This window comes from Coloeus monedula (genome assembly GCF_965178545.1).
Source record: "Coloeus monedula genome assembly, chromosome: 9".
NCBI classification, from domain to species: Eukaryota; Metazoa; Chordata; class Aves; order Passeriformes; family Corvidae; genus Coloeus; species Coloeus monedula.
This window is the reverse complement of record NC_138789.1, coordinates 12,608,034-12,625,483: the sequence shown is the minus strand read 5'-3', so window position 1 is coordinate 12,625,483 and position 17,450 is coordinate 12,608,034. Positions and strand designations below refer to the sequence as shown.

At 37.9% G+C, this 17,450-nt stretch overlaps 1 protein-coding gene across 1 annotated transcript in view; it reads right to left on the bottom strand.

The window, feature by feature from the left end:
- The window catches only part of OLFM3 (olfactomedin 3), a 54,614-nt gene that overhangs the window by 15,258 nt on the left and 21,906 nt on the right, over window positions 1-17,450 (bottom strand). Inside the window, exon 2 of the mRNA XM_082287662.1 lies at window positions 367-513. Within this exon, the coding sequence (XP_082143788.1) occupies window positions 367-513 (147 nt within the window). The remainder of the gene's footprint in view (window positions 1-366; window positions 514-17,450) is intronic.

Below are 17,450 nucleotides of genomic sequence, written 5' to 3'. Positions count from 1 at the left end.
TTTGATAAAAGAAATGACCTTCAGCAGTCTCGTATGATTGAAGCAGAAGTTGCAGTTTAAATCACAAAGCATTTGAGGTGGGATTTGTAATGGGTTTTACACAGAAAAATCTGTCTTGTGTGTAAGGAAGAATTTGGGAGGAGCGAATAAGAGAGAAGATGCAACTTGGGTTGGGAAAGGTGTGATATAAGGAAAACAGACAAATAATCATCAGAGATGAGAACACAGGTAGGGGATATACCCTGAACAACAATTTTTATCAGGTACCTCTTCAGTAGTTCATTACGTATTAACTTAGAGGGAAAGCAGTAGATATCCATAGGAAGTTTAATGATCAAGAGGAGGAATTTTTTTGGGAAGACTTACCTTCTCTAGTAGTTGTCTCAGTTGCCTGCTTTTGGCATCTCTTGAGCATAGGTTTTGTTCAGGTGCAACAACAGTGCAAATGCAGCGGCCATCGGGATCCTGGGCTGAACTATAAACTTGCCACCCTTCCTTGGGGCTAATCTGAGTCTGTAACAACAAAATCATAACAATGAAAGGAACTGATTTTTTATTGTTTGAAAAAAACACTACAGCAGAATATTTTATTTTTGCAGTACATGTTTGCAATGAGGTTCCTACTAGTCAGCAATTACTAATCTGAACTAATTAGTTTGGTAGTTTCCCAGTTTTGCCACATCTCACACCTTTGCAATGGTTCTCTAGACGAGTTTAGCACACGGTTTCCAGGGTGGAGCAGTATTCTGCTTGTGATTCAGCACAAACCAGGTGATTTAATTCTTCGCAAAGGGACATTACAGTTTTTCATCAGCAGAGAACAAACATGTCCTTTCAGCCTGAATGACTTTTACTTTAGACTAATGGAAACAACAAAGACAGGAAAGAGCAAATACATGAGCCCAGGGAGAGCACAGTGTGTGACTCACGGGTAGGAACTGGCTCAGCAGCAGTTCGGACGTGGGGGAGGAAAAGGTTTGCTCTTGAAGCTGCAGCTCACAGGAACTGTTCTCCAGGGGCTTCCACTGCACTTAGCCAAGGGAACAGGGGCTTGCTCAGGGCAGGATGGAAAAGTGTCTGGTTAGGCCAGGGGAATGGGGCTCATGGCAAGCAAGGCACAGGGTGATAAAGACACCGCATGTCTTTCACTGGGACAGCAGAAATCTGGAAATTCCTAACCTGTTCTTTTGTACAGCAACCACGACCAAGAAAGAAAGGCAAAAAAAAAAAAAAAAAAAAATCACATTTGCTTGCAGAGCAGGGTGACACTGAACTGCATTTAATGTTTGTGTGGGACTCGGTATCTCTTTAATTGGATGTACAGAAACAGCGTAGGAATGAGAGAAAACAACATAATGAGAAGACTGAAAGGTGATGGAACTTAATAGATACAAGCAGCAGTTTTTAAACTTTCTTTTAAAATTGTAATTTAAAGTTAATATTGTGCTTTACTCTTTGTTAATATTGTACTGAGTGATGAATTTCATAGTACAGATGCTAACGGATATCATTGAAGTAATTTTGGTCTGGACACAGTTGGAATCAGTTGCTACTTATATTATAAAATTGTATTCAGTGCCAGCAGAGAAAGTGATTCTTTAAACTGGGCAGATTTGATATTGATGCTTTCCTGGCAGCTTAGTGCAGAATGAGTTGCAGAGTTCCTCATTTCTTCAGAGCTGCCAGTATCTCTGTGGATTGAGGTAAGAAAAAGAGCACAGTCTTTTCACAACAGTGACTCCCCTGAAGAAGTCATGGAAGATGGCAGTGACCTTCTACTGCAGAGTTAATAGGAAAATCAAAATCGTGTTGTAACCATGTTTTGCAAGGAAAAACAAAGTGCTATAATGTAGATGACTTGAAGGGCTGAGAGAGCTTGGCCTGTTGAGCTTTGAGAAGAGATGACTGAGAGGGGACCTCATCAGTGGCTGTCAGTGTCTGCAGGGAGGTGTCAGGGGATGGACCAGCCCCTGCTGGGTGGTGCCGAGCAATAGGACAAGAGGCAATGGGCAGAAATTCATGCACAGGGAGTTCCACCTCAATATGAGGATGAACTTCTTTACTGTGTGAGTGACTGCACTGGAACAGATTGACCTGAGAGGGTGTGGAGTGTCCCTCACTGGAGATATTCCAGAAACATCTGGACACAATCCTGTGCCATGTGCTCTAGGATCACTTTGAGCAGGGAGGTTGGACCAGAGGACCCACTGTGGTCCTTTCCAACCTTGCCCATTTTCTCTCTCTCAACTGTAGAAAGATGATCTTGCCTTAGGTTTTGCTAGGAAGACATATCCAGAGTTCAGTGCTAAATTACACTGGTTCTATGGCATTATCTGCACCTTAATTTTTAGAGCAAAAGGAATTTAGCTTAAGACATGGAGAACAATAAAAACTAAACAAAATTACATCTGCAGAGACAAATTAGTTTTGAGAAGCTACTAAAATTGCAAGCTTGAACAAGTGCAGCCTTTCAAGGCTGTAACCCTTGAAAAGTGTAAGCTCCATTTACCCCAGTAGTTTCTATGTTTGTCAGTAGAACTTATGGCCAAACAGTGTGGTCATGCAACAGCAAGGAAACAAATGTTTTTGTGGAAGTTCAGGAACATGTTCAGGAACCTAGAGCTTCTGATTATAATTCCTTTAGGAATTAATATAAGTTTATGAAAAATTATTATATTTGAGCCTTATGGCTGCTACATTTAGACTGGGTTCAACTAAGTTTTCTGCACTGGACAATGTATGAGACTCCAGGATCATGCAGTCTATAGTAAAGCTGTATAATCCTGGCTGTTATCAAAGGTACTTATTTATGCCAGAGAAATTTTAAGTGTCTCTCTAGGCTTTATCTAAGGAAATAAAAAACACTTTAGTGATTAAATTAGCAGGTACTCTCTTATGGTGTCTAAAATACATCTGATTAAAAAAGGTAACTTCTATTAGGGAAAATATTTCTCACGGTGAGAGACTGGTTAACCAAGAGCATGGTTATTGACTGTCCATGAATTAATAAGCACCCACATAGTACCAAAATTTTTAGGCTTCCTTCATTAATTAGGATGGGTAATGTAAGTGATGGCAGAGAAAAACATGCATGTGTGCAAAGGTGCACCTTGCTTCATTTTTCTGTTATTGTTTTAGTTTGACATTTAATCCCTACCTCAAGCAGAAATTGCTGTGCAGAGAGCTAGAAGGCATCAAAACCTTACAGAAGCTACTGCATCAACTCTTCAAATGCAGGCTTACTGCTGACAGGTAATAAAGTAAACAAGCAAGAAAAGAAATAACAAGTGGAAAACAACAGTAATAAGTTATGCTAGTTCTTGAAAATCTTGGGAAAACAGCGGAGTCCCTATAAAGCCCAATATTAACCACTGCCATGGCAGGCTGCTGTATTACAGACTTATTTCACTTGTAAAAGATTTATTTTTTCACTTGCACTTTTATATATTCTGAAAAAACTGTTACAGCTACCTCTGTTGTTACTATAGTGACAGGTCAAATGACAGTACCTTACTTAGGAGTTTGCTTCAACATAAACAGTATTTTCTGGTTTGTCTTGCAATTTCAACACTGGTACTGAAACAGAGCTCAAAAGAGGAGGCCCTTTACCTGACCCCATATCCTTGTACAATTCTTCCAGCTGCAGGCAGGAAATAGGGAGGTTTTGTTCTTTTTTTACCTCGTACAATATACACAATTTATGAGCTGTGTATGTGCTAGGAGAGAAATTCTGGAGAAGTGCTCATGCTGCAGAGTTCACTGGAGAAGCTGCCAGTCGGGAACTGATGGCAGCTAAAAATCACTCAGTGATGACCTCGGTATTACTGAGCACTTGCAGCATAAACTCTTTACATAAAGTCCAACATCTAAAGTTTTGAGAAAGGTACCAGATTTGTGGTGCTTGGTTTTGTGCAGAAAGAACCCTACATGATTGCAATTCATGTTTTTTTTTATTTGGCAGATGTTGCCAAACTCAGATAATCAAGTTTTTATTATCATTTTCCCAGCTCTACTGGCACTCCTGTTACCCTTATCAAAACAAAAAATTTGCATATAGCTCAACTCAAGTAGTGAAAAGAACGTTCTTGAAATAATACTTAGAAGGCATTTCTATCAGCAGTGCCCTGTTGTAGCCAAGGGGAGCATGACAGTTTTGTATTACTTGGAATGTGGACATATCAGTGTAAACACATATGCATGTGTGTGTATATAAATGTCTCTATATATTATAATAACTAGTGTGCATCTTGTAGTTACTCAGTTGCAACTTTAAACTTGGATGTAAATATGATAGGGAACTTCTATGTATAATATATAGCCACAAGAACTAGAAACATATACTGTAACTCAGTGAGATGGTTACATTTAAGGAAAATAAAATAGAGCTTTTCTTGGTATTCTCATCTTGCTGCTCTAAAAGACAACAGAATTTTTCTTACAACATAGTTAATTTTAAAGTAGTAACATTTACAGACTAAATATGGTGATTTTCTGCAGTAGTATTTTTCCTGCATGCATATATTCAATTATTACACATTGGTTAGTAAATAAATAATTTTTAGTTAAAAAAATTCTGAGTTCTGAGAATTGTGAACTACTATACAAATACTTAAATTAGTATTTTACATAACCTCCTATTATGTAAACATCTGATTGCAGTTACACAAAAAGATACAGAGACAAGAGTGTTTTACTAAGCATTTAAGAAAATGATGTTCTAATTTAATTTATGAATACCAGGACAGTGTGCCCTCTCATCCAAATAAACTGTTACTTGACTTTTTAAGCTTTTCATGAGTTCATATTCACAGCTTTCCTGTAGGTTTTCACTAACTGAGGCTGCTGTATATGAGCGTCAATGATACAAAGTGATATTTGTGTCATTTGTATTATTCCCATTATCAGCCTTTCTAAAATTCTGGTACCCAACCTCCTAGCAGCAATTTTATTTTGTTTCTAACAGCTATTTATTTGTTTAACTGTACTCCAATAAAGAAAAATAGGAAGGAATCAGACCCTTTGCATGTTGTAGTGAATAGTTACTATGTAACATTATCCAGTTTTCAAAAAGAAACCTACTGCCAGATATAATTTTTCTATGCAATGCATTTTTCTGGAGCAGTAAAGATAGGAAGAACAGTCTAGACAAACGAAAAGCCACTGCTGTACTCTTTTTAGCATTCCATATTCAAGATGAAGGTATTTGTTCTTAAATATTTAAGGACACTATTTTGAAATCTTCCCTTCCATAGTAAGACCACAACCTGCTCACCAGTGTGGTTTTATGATGCCCAAAAAGAAGCATGCATTAAGACACGATAGGAAGATTAGTAGCTTAAAAAGAGATTTATAAAGAGGCAACAAACTAAAGCTTTTGCTGGCACTTAAATACTAATTCAGCATTAAATGGCTTGCAACATGTAACAGCTACTTACTAGAGTATCTGAAGTGGTTATTCTGGTGGTATTTAGTCCTACCAGAGAAGGGAGAGTTTGGGACATCCAGTTAGAGATCATTGCCATGGTACTAAGAACAGCACCAAGCTTCAGCAGCGGAGGACTCATTGCTGTGGAGCTAATGAGTTTTCATAGTGAGTGATTATCATCCCAGTGCAGGCTGGCAGTGAGAGGCGTGACTGCAGCACACAACATCCACAGCATGAAAGGAGATCAAGGTATCCAGATTTAATCATCCATTAAAAACATCCATATCCTCATTTGCCCTCTGTCTTTCTGCTCTTACTAGCAAATACTTATGACTGTCTTATGCTGACCACTAAATAAACAATCCTTTCTATGCTAATAGTCATTGCAGTTCCCAGTGGGAGATGGTGTGGGTGAATTATCTCTTTATAGGTGCTAGACAGTCAATTAGCCCTTAATTAGTTCCGTCCTAGCAGAGCAGCGTGCTCCTGTCTAAAATGCAAAAGCCTGAGCACAAATAACCCCCCACTCCTCATCAGTGCTTTGGCAGAAATATGCTCAGGTCGGTTTGTAAATGTGGTACTGCACCTGTCCATGGGAAGGGGCAGAACTGTCAGCCTGCTCATCAAAGCATCTTTCTGGACCTGCCTTGATTTGCTGCTCTCATAAATTACAAACATCGGTGACTTTATTATTTGCACAGGTTGTTATTAACATCTTTATTGTTCATGAAAGAACACTGAGGCAGTGAAGAGTCATATTTCTCGGTGTTCTTGTTAGTTTACAAGTTTTTGTACCAAGAGTTATTGCATTACTTCCAGGGTTGGCAGACTCACTATGTCTTCATTGGTGCCTGGATGGGAACAGAAGATAAATTTGGGATCGCACATTTTGAGACTTCTTTTGGCTCTGCTGTTAAATCTACTGTTCTCTAGTGCTGTAGCATGAGCTCCAGGTTCTGTAGCAATTTATCTTATTCATATATTTAGTGAGTGTAGGGGGGGAAAGAAAAGCAGAAAAAACAGTCTAGAAATCATTGTGCCATAGGGGCAGTTTTACTTTTTAAGAATTATTTGTAAAAGAAGTGCTGAGTGAGGACTTCTAATGGCAATTATTTAAGAGAAACATGCATAAAGTTTTCTGGGAGATAGGCTACTGCATTTTCCCGAGGGCAGTTATGAACTTAGTTTCTGAATTTGCTTTAGAAAAGAAAATTATTTTTTCTTAAGGACTTTTGGCAGTTATATGAGGGAACCCTGTGTGCAATGAAACCGAAGGGATGCATTTTTATAGGTGTGTGTCATCATGAATGTATTTATTAAAGCTACTGTAACCCTGAAACAGTTTTTCAGATCCTCAGAGCTTGTACACCAATTCAGGCTAGACATTTCTCTTCCAGTATTCACTCAGAATTATTTACATAAATCTCTGCAGTTTAAGGAAAATACACATAAACTTTTTTTTTTTTTTAAAGAAATTGAAGAAACTATTGAGAGCTATTATAGAAACTTAAGGAGTCTCCCAGCAATAGAAAATAGAAAATCTGTGTATCCAAGTATTAAATATCTTGTAGTAGTTACACAGTAAGGTGAGCTCTGAAATGTTTCAAATACTCAAAAACTTAATTCACTGAAGAGATATTTGAATACAGTGAAAGAATGAGTTTGCTTCTGCACAGAAAAATAAGCTTTTTGCTAGCTTCTCTGTATATATAAACACTGCAGTAGAAGACCTAAATATGAAAATAATTAAATACTAAACATTTTTAGTTTTATTTACCTGTAGCATACTGAATGCACACGCTGGTTTGCCTGCTTTTTGACTTATTTCACACACTTTGTCCAGAAGTCCTGGAACAAACTAACACGCAAGGGCTGTTTTCTCCAGAGAACTAGAATTGCTTTTAAACTATTAACTGATAGTTGCTGATGTCTGAACAAGAAAACACGCTTTTTTTTGCTGATTTACAAGAAAAGTATCCCAGTGAAAAAAAGCTGCACTGCATCAGTCTCCCTGATCCATTTAGCTCCTTTGTCCATAATGGTCAGCTGTAGGTGCTTAAAAGCAGAGTGCAAGGAGAGAACAGACCTACAGTGATACTTGCCTTGTTGTAACCTTCCAGCAAACTGTGACACTTACTGGGCCAGAAGTTGCAATTTTGTGTTTATGATGCCGCCTTCTGAATTTTTCAAGTAATTTTTAAAGTCATCTGTACTTTCAGGAGGCACAACGTTCACCTGCATGGAGTTCCACAATTTAATGATGTCTTTTGTGAAGAATGTAGTTGCTAGAAGTGGTGTATAGATTGCAAATTTGAGAAATGCTATGCAATCACAGAAGTTTTACTTGGAGTATTTTCTGTATTTCAGAAGATAAAGTTCATATAAGCTTGGATTGCCTGATGGTGGTCATTATGCACATTTCTCTTTAGAGTCTCTGTGGCCTATTCTTGATATTGTGATTTTAAGACTGAGAGATGAGTCAGGCCTTTACCTCAGCCTGATGAAGGGCTTAGCAGGTAAAGGCATTTGAGGCTTTCCAGGAGTTAGTGTTTCTGTGGAGAGGGGCTTAAAGTTCTCCTCTGAACAGATGGTACACACTGAATTGTCCAGACTGACATCAAGAATGAGGCTTTTTGCTGAACTGTCGCATTTCATTGGCAATTTGTAAATTTCCCAAGGACCTCCACTGATTACTTCCAATATGGATAAGGTAACACTTGATAATTTTGGATAATTTTCCAGTTTTATTAGGTTATTCTGAAGTATCTCAGCACACTCTCTAGACTTAATACAAAAAAAATTCTATGCATCAGTTTTATCACCTTTTTTTATTCCTGTCCTCTTTCAGAAGTTTAATAAGCACACTAATTCCCTCAGTTCCAAGACATTTCCTGAATGTAATGATAGGGTTTTTTTTACCACATTGAATTGCAGCTTTTAACATTTTCGGTTTTCTTCTCTTCAACATTTGCTGTTTCACAGAAGAATGTAATTGGTTTCCTCCTGAATTTTAACATTTGACAAGATACATTCAAAAGGCAAAGAAAGACTTTTCTGATGCCCAGATTAATAATTACTGCTGATTATCCTTCATCCAGGGTATTTTCAATTCCTGGAAAGAATGCTGTTTGTTGGGTTATTATGATTATTCCTAACAGATGACATGCTGCTTGGTTCTTGTGACAGAATATTCATTAATGCAGTTTAGCACTTTATTTTCTTCCAACTGGTTTGACTGCGGAAGAGAAAGCTTGCTGCCATGTAATTCCCAGTATTGCTGCTAGATACATCTTTAAAGAACTCAGCAGGAGATGATGCTCTAGTCCTCTTGGCTAGTTATATAATTTAACATTACCAGAACGCTGGTACCCCCATGGTGCTGAAGTCAGATCTGCTGTAGCTGCACTGGGGCTTTAAAGCCCCTTTGTGCTGCAGTGCAGGGATGAGGGCAGGTTGTACAAGTGTCTGGGAGCCTCCTCAGGCTGCCCTGGCCCAGGGCCTGCAGGAGTGAGGCTCACCCTGGAAAGCTGGAAACCCGTTCTGCTAGGGCTGCGAATATGTGGCAGCTGCATCCTGGGCTGCTGCAAAGGCAATGCCAGCCCCAGATTGCTTAGACAGGGACAGCACTTGCTCTGTGTAATTGTCCATATTCTGTGTGTCTGGTATTTCCCATTCTCTGCACCCATTTGTCAAGTATTGCTTCAGAGCACTATTGCTAGAGAAGGTGTACATGGGAACAGTCTTAAAAATATCTTTCCTGAACAGTGGAATACTCAATGAAACTATATTTTGTTTGTGTTTTTACCAGAACTGTGTAAGTGTCCAAACCCCCTTTTTGTTAAGGAAATAGAATGTTAAAATAATTTTAGCTGTACTTTACTATAAATAATTGGGTAAATTAAAAAATGGCAAGCAAAAAGTAGAAAATTTTTGTACCACATCTGAGGTAAGATATACAAAGATCATACCTGAAGCCACAGAATAACTGAAGAGTTATTCTCATCTTGCTAGGAAATAGAAACAAAACCTTATGATCTGTGTTTCATTTCAGCTCTGTATTTTCTGGTTTTTTTAAAAGCTGCAATTCTAGTTTATGATTAACTGCTATGAATTAGTTTTCTGAACAAAAGCTAGAATGCAACAGCAATTCTAAAATCTGAACAATATTCTTTATTACCCTAAATTTCTGTTGGTATGATAACTTCCTCTTTTAATTAACTTCTAAAGTCAGCCAGAATGGAAGCATCTATACAGAATAACTTCAGATGCCATATTTTGATCTTACATAAAAATCTGTCAATCTGTAGCAATTTCAATGTTGTTAATGTTATTGTATGCTAGTTCTGTAGTATTCAATTAATATATTACAAATTACTAGGGTTATTAAAAGTATTATTTAAGGCCTTTATTTAATAAGAAGTCTGAAGGCTCTTCCAGTCTCTGATATTTACTTTCACTTTGAGATCCTGTTCCATTTTGATAGGGATTGAGTCTACTGAAAATGAGAATACATCCCAACATTATCTTATTACAACTGAGGTAGTAGGATCTCTGTACAGTAAAAAGTAATTAACATCAATTTGGAAAAGCAACAAAGCAAATGTCCTGAGTCAGCAACATGTGAAAATATACCCAGGCACCCACCCCAAAAACTGTCTAATTACCTCCTGGCCAGAGGAAAATACGGATTTGCAAGAAAGGAAACAGTGAAGTTTAGCAGCAGTCACTTAACCCTGATGTCACTTACTTAATATATGTAAAAAAGCAATGCTACCTTAAATAATTCTTGCAATTCAAAATTGCATTCATGGGTAAATGCTATAATGTAAATACCTGAAACCTTGCATTTTATGTAGAAGTGATTGCATACTCATGGCTCAGCTGGCTTAACTAGATTCCTCTGAAGCAGAGCAAAATCAGGAATCTTACATCTCAGTAGGTTTGTACTTTGACAGGTTAGGTTTAGAAAGTTAACTCAAGAAGAAAAGTCAAGGCTTCCCTCATGGCAGTGTTCTATAGTGTAGGTAGTCATCTTCATGTGACATATTCTTGAACTCAGTAGTACACTGGTTTAAAAAATGGCAGTACATTAGTCATTAGTCGTGTTCCTGCACATGATTATTTATTCACATTACGTTAATGCATGTACAAAGCAAAGTTCTCAGAACTGGAATGGCAATTAAAATTCATAGAGCTGCAGATGGACTGAGAAAGCACAGATTTGTGCTATCAGTTCAACTGCAGTTCTCTGAATTTAGAGAACTGTACCTTCTTCATCTTACTCTGTTTTTGTTCTACAAAACCCTGTGGCTTTGCAGTGCTACTTGTGAGCACTGATATCCAGGTTCTTTGTAAGGGCAGTTTGAGAGGTATGTGCCCTTTCTAGAATGTATCTTCTCACAGCTCATCAGTGCATATACAGTGACATTCTGCAGTCAAGTGACACTTAGAGAAGTATTTAGCAAGGGATTTATAGTGTGGTGTCTATTACATGCTTCTGGACCAATGCTCTGGAGGTGACCTTTCTGAAGTGGTCTTAGCTATCTGCTGGTTCATTTTTCAGGCTTCAGGGAGCTTCTTTTGAGTGAAGACATTAGAGAACATTTTCACATTTTTTTCACACTTATTGTCTTGTGTTCTGCTGTTAGCAAATCCCAAGTGTACAGAATAACAAAGTAGTGTCTCCACAGAAGAATTACGGGAATTGACTGAAACAGGAAGCAGGATGGGCAGTCTGATTTAGGAAAATCTGCAGTTAATTGAAACAACTGGGAAAAACAAATGGATGGGGAAGGACTAAGTGAAATGAAAAGCTGCTTCTCTTGATTTCCTGCTATTTTAATTTTCAATAACATTTATATCAGGTACTCATAAAACCTCATAAGCTTTTCCCTCAAATGTGTGATATGATGGATCTAATGGGAGAAAGAGCATATTTTCTAAAATATATGGAGACATCTATTTAGTAGATAATGACTAAAGATTGTGCAGACAGTCCTTTTTCCTTTAACAGAGGCTCGAAATCTGGACGTTTTTCAAGGATTCTGTGATCCCTTGTCTTGCTCTGAGCATCTACAGAATGGCAGGGTGCAATGTTGGACAGTTCTGGGTCTGGAATTTGTTGCAGTTTTGCTTTCCTTTGAAAACTGTACCGATTGGATATGAGAATTTATACAGAAGTCCTCCTGGAGTAATTCTCATGCTTAATGTACAATTTTCCATCCTCAAAATACATATTATTCTGTTGAGGATGGGTGTGAGGTAGGTGAGCTGGCTTTCATTGAGAGTAAATTTTAAGATATTAAAGGAGCTGAAACTGAAGTTAGATCGTATATAATCCTGGAGAGAGCTTGAGCAATGAAAATCAGTAAACTCTGTAGTAATTGAATAAAATAAGTGATTCCAGCTGGCTCTGATTGCAACTAGATGTTAGAAAACAGGGACTTAAGCTACTTAGAGCCAAAGTGCCTTTAGACTCTGTGAGAATGGGCAGTATAACTGGTCCTTCCTCTGGTTAATGCAAGCTTACAGCTTTGCAGTCAGCACTTACAGACCCTTGAATGGGAGCTTGCCTGTGGACTGTCATTTTTAATCTATACAGGTAAATTTGTTCAGTGACTTTTTAAAATCTCCTTGAATATTTGCAAGTGAGAAGAACACAGAAATGAAGAAAGTGGAAAGGGTTTGCAAAGTAAAATACCCTCTCAAAAGGAAATTTTGTCTTTGGGAAAAGGGTATGTCTCGTGGGGTATATCTGCACTTATAAATACAACAGGTTTGGGGGGTATGGGGTTGAATGCTGGCCCATAGCAAACCATAGTGTTTGTTAGTACCACACACCCTAGTTACCTTTTCCTTTTATGCCTGGGCATGCTTCAGTTAGATGGTTTGGACACGGATGCAGCATTTCAAGAGGGAAAGAGTAGTTTTGCTGTGTGGAAAGCAGCTGCCCCTCAGAGCCCAGAAATCAGCTCATCTCCTTTTTATTTAGTAGCATGGCTGTGTCTGCATTTGGCCAAGTGCTGTCTTTGGAACTGAGAGCAAAGGAACGATCTACTGTTTGATTTCTGCTGCATTCTGACAAGCAAGTCTTTGTTCTTTGTAAATGTACAGCTTTGCACTACAGAAACACTTGGCTGTATTCTCCTGTATTTCCCAATGCAGATAATTGTCAAGACTGAGTAATGAAAAAGCAAGGTGGCAAGGGTTATCCTGCTGACTTGCCCTTCATCCCACCATGTTGCCATACATTCTTTTGGCAAGTCTCTTAAACTGTCACATCATGCTGATACCCTTTTCTAACATATCCCTGTCGTATCCTCTGTAGGGATGAAATAGGGAAAAATTCTTCAGAAGTCTAAACTTGAGCTTACTCCCAGTGGTCTGGTACCCCAGAGGCTACGGCACATGTAGGTACTAAGCAGAAGTTTATAGGTTTAATGAGCATGGCACTGATAAAGGCATTTAAAGGCTGTAGTATCTTCCTGTTTGCATTTTCTAACAACGGTGGCATTAACATTTCCCTCCTGAGGTACAAAGATCTTTTTCTGTAGGCAGAAAGACCGAGAAAGAAAATTAGATTTCTGTTCAGAAAGCACCATGTTTCCTGCAAAATCTTCAAATAAAAAGATTTTTTGAATGTGTCTCATTGCAAGCAAATCCGTTTTTAATGTATACTGCTTCTCGACACCATCCTGGAAGGCCTAGTTTACTTTTAAACAGGGATGAAAGCTTACAAGTAGTTTAAGTGAATATTGAGAAAATTCCATGGGCTATCTTGTCTGCAAGACAGAGGTGTTAATCTGAATGCCATGGCCAAATTCCAGTAGTTAGCTGTGTTCTGTCTAGCAAAATGCTTCTTGCTGTTTCAGTTGGGTACTTAATCTGTTCTAAATGCTGTGTAGTGCTTTGAATACGATGAGCCAGGTGCTGTGTTTCAGCTCAGTAAAACATGCTGCATTTCAGTAGTGGGTAAAACAATGTATGGATATGCTACAAAGCATAAGCCCAGATCAAAGATGCTGTAAAATACTTTTATGTTTAAGGGTATAGAAAGCAAACACTTGCTATTTTCTAAGGCTGTAACAATCCTGGAAGTTTCTGAATTGAATAATGCTGAGAAGAACTGAAGGTATTTATCTGGGAAAGAATCAAAATTGTATTACTTGAAGAAAAATAATAGAGAGTATCCCATAAGCCTTACTGAAGTTATGACATACTGTTTTCTAGCTGCCTTTCTAATGCCCTATTTACACTTTACAGAACAGAAATAAAAGTTTTAAATCATATCTCACTTAAATTAAAATGAGCAATTAAAATCCCTTAATCTTCCCCTTTATCCTATTTTTTCTTTTTTTACTGAAATAATTTAAACGGGTGTGTGACCCTGAGTGGTTGAGTTAGATCCATCCTTGTAAGGAATGGGTGCTGCCCTCCATAGGCCCGAATACTATTAGCAACTGCAGCTTCTCCTGGGTGAAGAATTTGAGTGTCAAATTTGAAGGTCCAAAGTTCTGTTCCCAGCCCCCTGTGAGCAAAAAGAGAAATGTATTAGATTGGTGCTGTTGTCTGAAGATAGTACTGTGGGAAATGAACTTCTGTAATGCACAGCAATGAACAACACAAAATATAAATATTAAAAAAAAGCCCCACAAATGTGTCCCATATCTTCTAAAGATAAGTGTTTTTATCTCTCAGGCAGTACAAGTGGCTTGTATAAATAAATAAAACCTAAATAATGTGTGGTTTAATCTTGGCTACCATTTCCCTGAAATGAAAAAATGCTAATTTTGTAAGTTTTGATATGGATGATTGAGATTTCTGCATGTGGGTGAGAAGTGAGATTGTAAAAGCTACTCTGAACATGAAAAGTTTACAGTAACTTGTAAAACTCTTACGAGGAAGGAAAAGAAAGCTGCAGGAAGGAAGAGATAGGGAAAAAATGGCTCTGAAAAAACTAAGACATACTTAGTGGTGAGCTATTAGGGATTTCTGCCTCTTTGCTCCTACCTTGCAACTTGAGTATACCAAAAGAAAGATGCCTAAAAGACAATTCAAAGCACCTTTTTTCATAAATTTAGCATTTATGCATGGGCACAGTGGCAGTCATGGTAGTGTGCCCATCCTCAGCCTGGTCATTCCATCACCTCAGGCACACTGCCTGCTGTGTGAAGGTTGAGATCCTTCCTTGAGAATTAAAATCCTGAACTGGTTAATATTCTTAGTATTGAATGTTGCCTCTTGTTAGGGACAAATAAGGTTACTGTAGTTCATACAGCTCATGATATTCCAGGATCCCAGGCTCAGTAGATGTGCTGGCTAACCAGAGATCTTTACACTGATTTGAAAGAATCGATTTGAATTCTGACTTCCCTTCCTCCATTCTACCAGGGGTTTGACTCAGGTGTGATTGCCACACCACTCTGTAGACTTTCAGTATGAGCACAATGCTCAGAAAAATCCATATGGGCAGAAGCTAGCAACTATTAGGAGAGGCCACCTTCTTTTGATTACAAGAGAGTGGTGTCCATTGAAAGATCTCATGAAACTAGCACAGAAAATTGCGAGCCAATGTAAACACTGACATAAATATAGGTATTTTTTCAAACTTGTGGAAAAGGAAAACTGGAGACATAGTCTAAACAACTATGTTCACACTGTAAGTATGTAGCTTGCATGGTGATATTTAGAAGTTAATAATTTGAACACTTGTGATTCTTCACCCTGTCACGTGCTACCCTTTATCTCTTCTCTTGTGTCTCTAAAAGAGGCACTGAATCCTATTCTCTGAGTTAGGAAGTTGTGTTCTTGGACTAATAGTGGGTGGTTTTTCAGCTACTACAGACCATGATTGCAGCAGCTGAGGAGATGGTGGGAAATGGCTGGGCTTTGTGTTGCTTTGCAGTTGTACAGAGCAGTGTCTGATACTACAGGCTGTGACAGTGGAAGAGAACAAAGCTGTTACAGCACAGTAAGCAGTTCTGACATCAAACTGATCAATGACTTATCCCACACAAAAATTTCACTTTTCATCTTCCAAATGAAGGTGAAAATGTATACTAAAAAAACATAATAATGCACATCATGTCGCATTATAGTCGTTCTTTTACAGTTGCATTTTAAGACGAAAGGAAACAAGGTCATTCCTAGTTTAGGACATGACTGGAATTTTGCAGTTTTGTGGGATTTAGTGAGCTGACAACAGCGGAGTATAAATGATGAGGACTCAGCCGATACCCCATCAGAAGCCTTCTGTTTACTGACACTCTCCATAACCTGTGTTTTTAAAAAGTCTCTTCAGCACTTTAAGGCTATTCTTTTATCATCTCCCACACTTAATCCCCATGTGCAGTCATAATCCTCTGTTTACAGTATCAAAATTAAAACACCACTATTATCTCATAGGAGAAAAATATGAAAAGTGTGAGGAGTGAGCATCAATGAATAGCTCAGAAGCAAAGATTTGATTTACAGAGAAAAAGGTTTCTGTCCACAAGCAGTTCAATGCAGGCGTTCTTTCTAGCTTTAATGAGGGGAAATTCAACAACTAGGAATCACAAAGTCAGTGAGTCTTTAAAGGACTGCTTAGCAATATGACTGTGAGAATAAAATTCATGGGCAATGCTGGTGAAGTTTTACATAAGCTTTTAGATCTAATTAATAAAAAAGGGCCAAGATTTTGATTAATGAAGGCATTTACATAACCTTCAAGATTTGATATTAATTTTACAGGGAGATTTAACTAACTTATTAGCAAATGACAGAGAAATTTAATAAAATATTTCTACTAAATCTTGTAATTAGTTCCTGCAGCTTGGCCAACAGTGCTACAGAAAGTAGAACTATTTGCAAAAGGGCAAAAAATAACTTTGGGCACACAACTTGTTCTGGAGCTCCTGAGAGTGTTTTCAATCCAAAAAGATGATTTTAAAAACATGCACAAACTCGTATCAAGGATCATAAAACAAGAAAAGGAAATTTCAATCAAAGCTACTGTACAGTTCAGACTACACAGTTCTTATCTGTATTTTATAGCCCTCCGTCCTGACCAAGAAAAAATTCTGTTCCAAGTTTTTGTCTTCCATTAGTGTATTCCTAGCCAAGATTCACAGCTCCTGCTTCTAAAAAAGCACCAAGAGATTAAACAATAACAGTAAAAGCTACTAACATGAAACTTGAAAAAAAATTGTTAGCCGATTTGTCAAAGTGCTGGTGGTGTTAAAGCAATTAAATAGCAATAAAAAAGCACTAAGGCCCATAATTGTTAGCTTTGAAAATCCATTTTAGATTTATAACTAGAATAAAATGATTTAAAATCTATATAAAAAGAGATGATTTGACAGAAATAGGAAGATGCTGAAGATAATATTGTGGAACTCAAAAGTGGGAAACTGAAGAAACTGCATTTCAAACATACTTCTTTTTTATTGACTTTTTGCTTTTGATGGACTAACAAATTATTGCTTATTTGTTCTCTTATGAATACAACAGAGTCAATCTGTCACAAATAAGGAGAAAAGTGATTCCAGATGGAATCTACCTCAGCCATTGCTTAGGGAAAATATTTGTCTTCTTTGGGGCCAGATGGCATGCCATAGGGCTATTTGCAAGAATTAGTTATTAGTGTGGTTTTTTTTTTTTTGTTTTTTTTTTTTAGCATAGCATATAATGAAGGAAAAAGGAGGTGGAAATACATTCTCTAGTATGAAAATATGGCTGCTGCAGGGAAGCACCTCCTGCCTGTGTTCTTACTTCTCCTAAGCTCTCTTGAGGTCAAGGGGGAAGGAAGGCAGGTACATTAGTGTAGGATTTTAGCAGGGGCCTGTCAGGAGTAACAGGAAAACTTGCCTAATGAAGGGCAGTAACAGTTTCAAAGACACTGTTTTTTTTCGGTAGAAATAAAGCCCAAGAAACCAAGTGTTAGCTTGTTGCAGCTTCTCATCTACTTTAGACTGTTTAGGAAACAGACTTCTGCAGGTCTTATATCTGATGCAAGGGATGACAACTTGAGCCTGAAGGCTGTTAA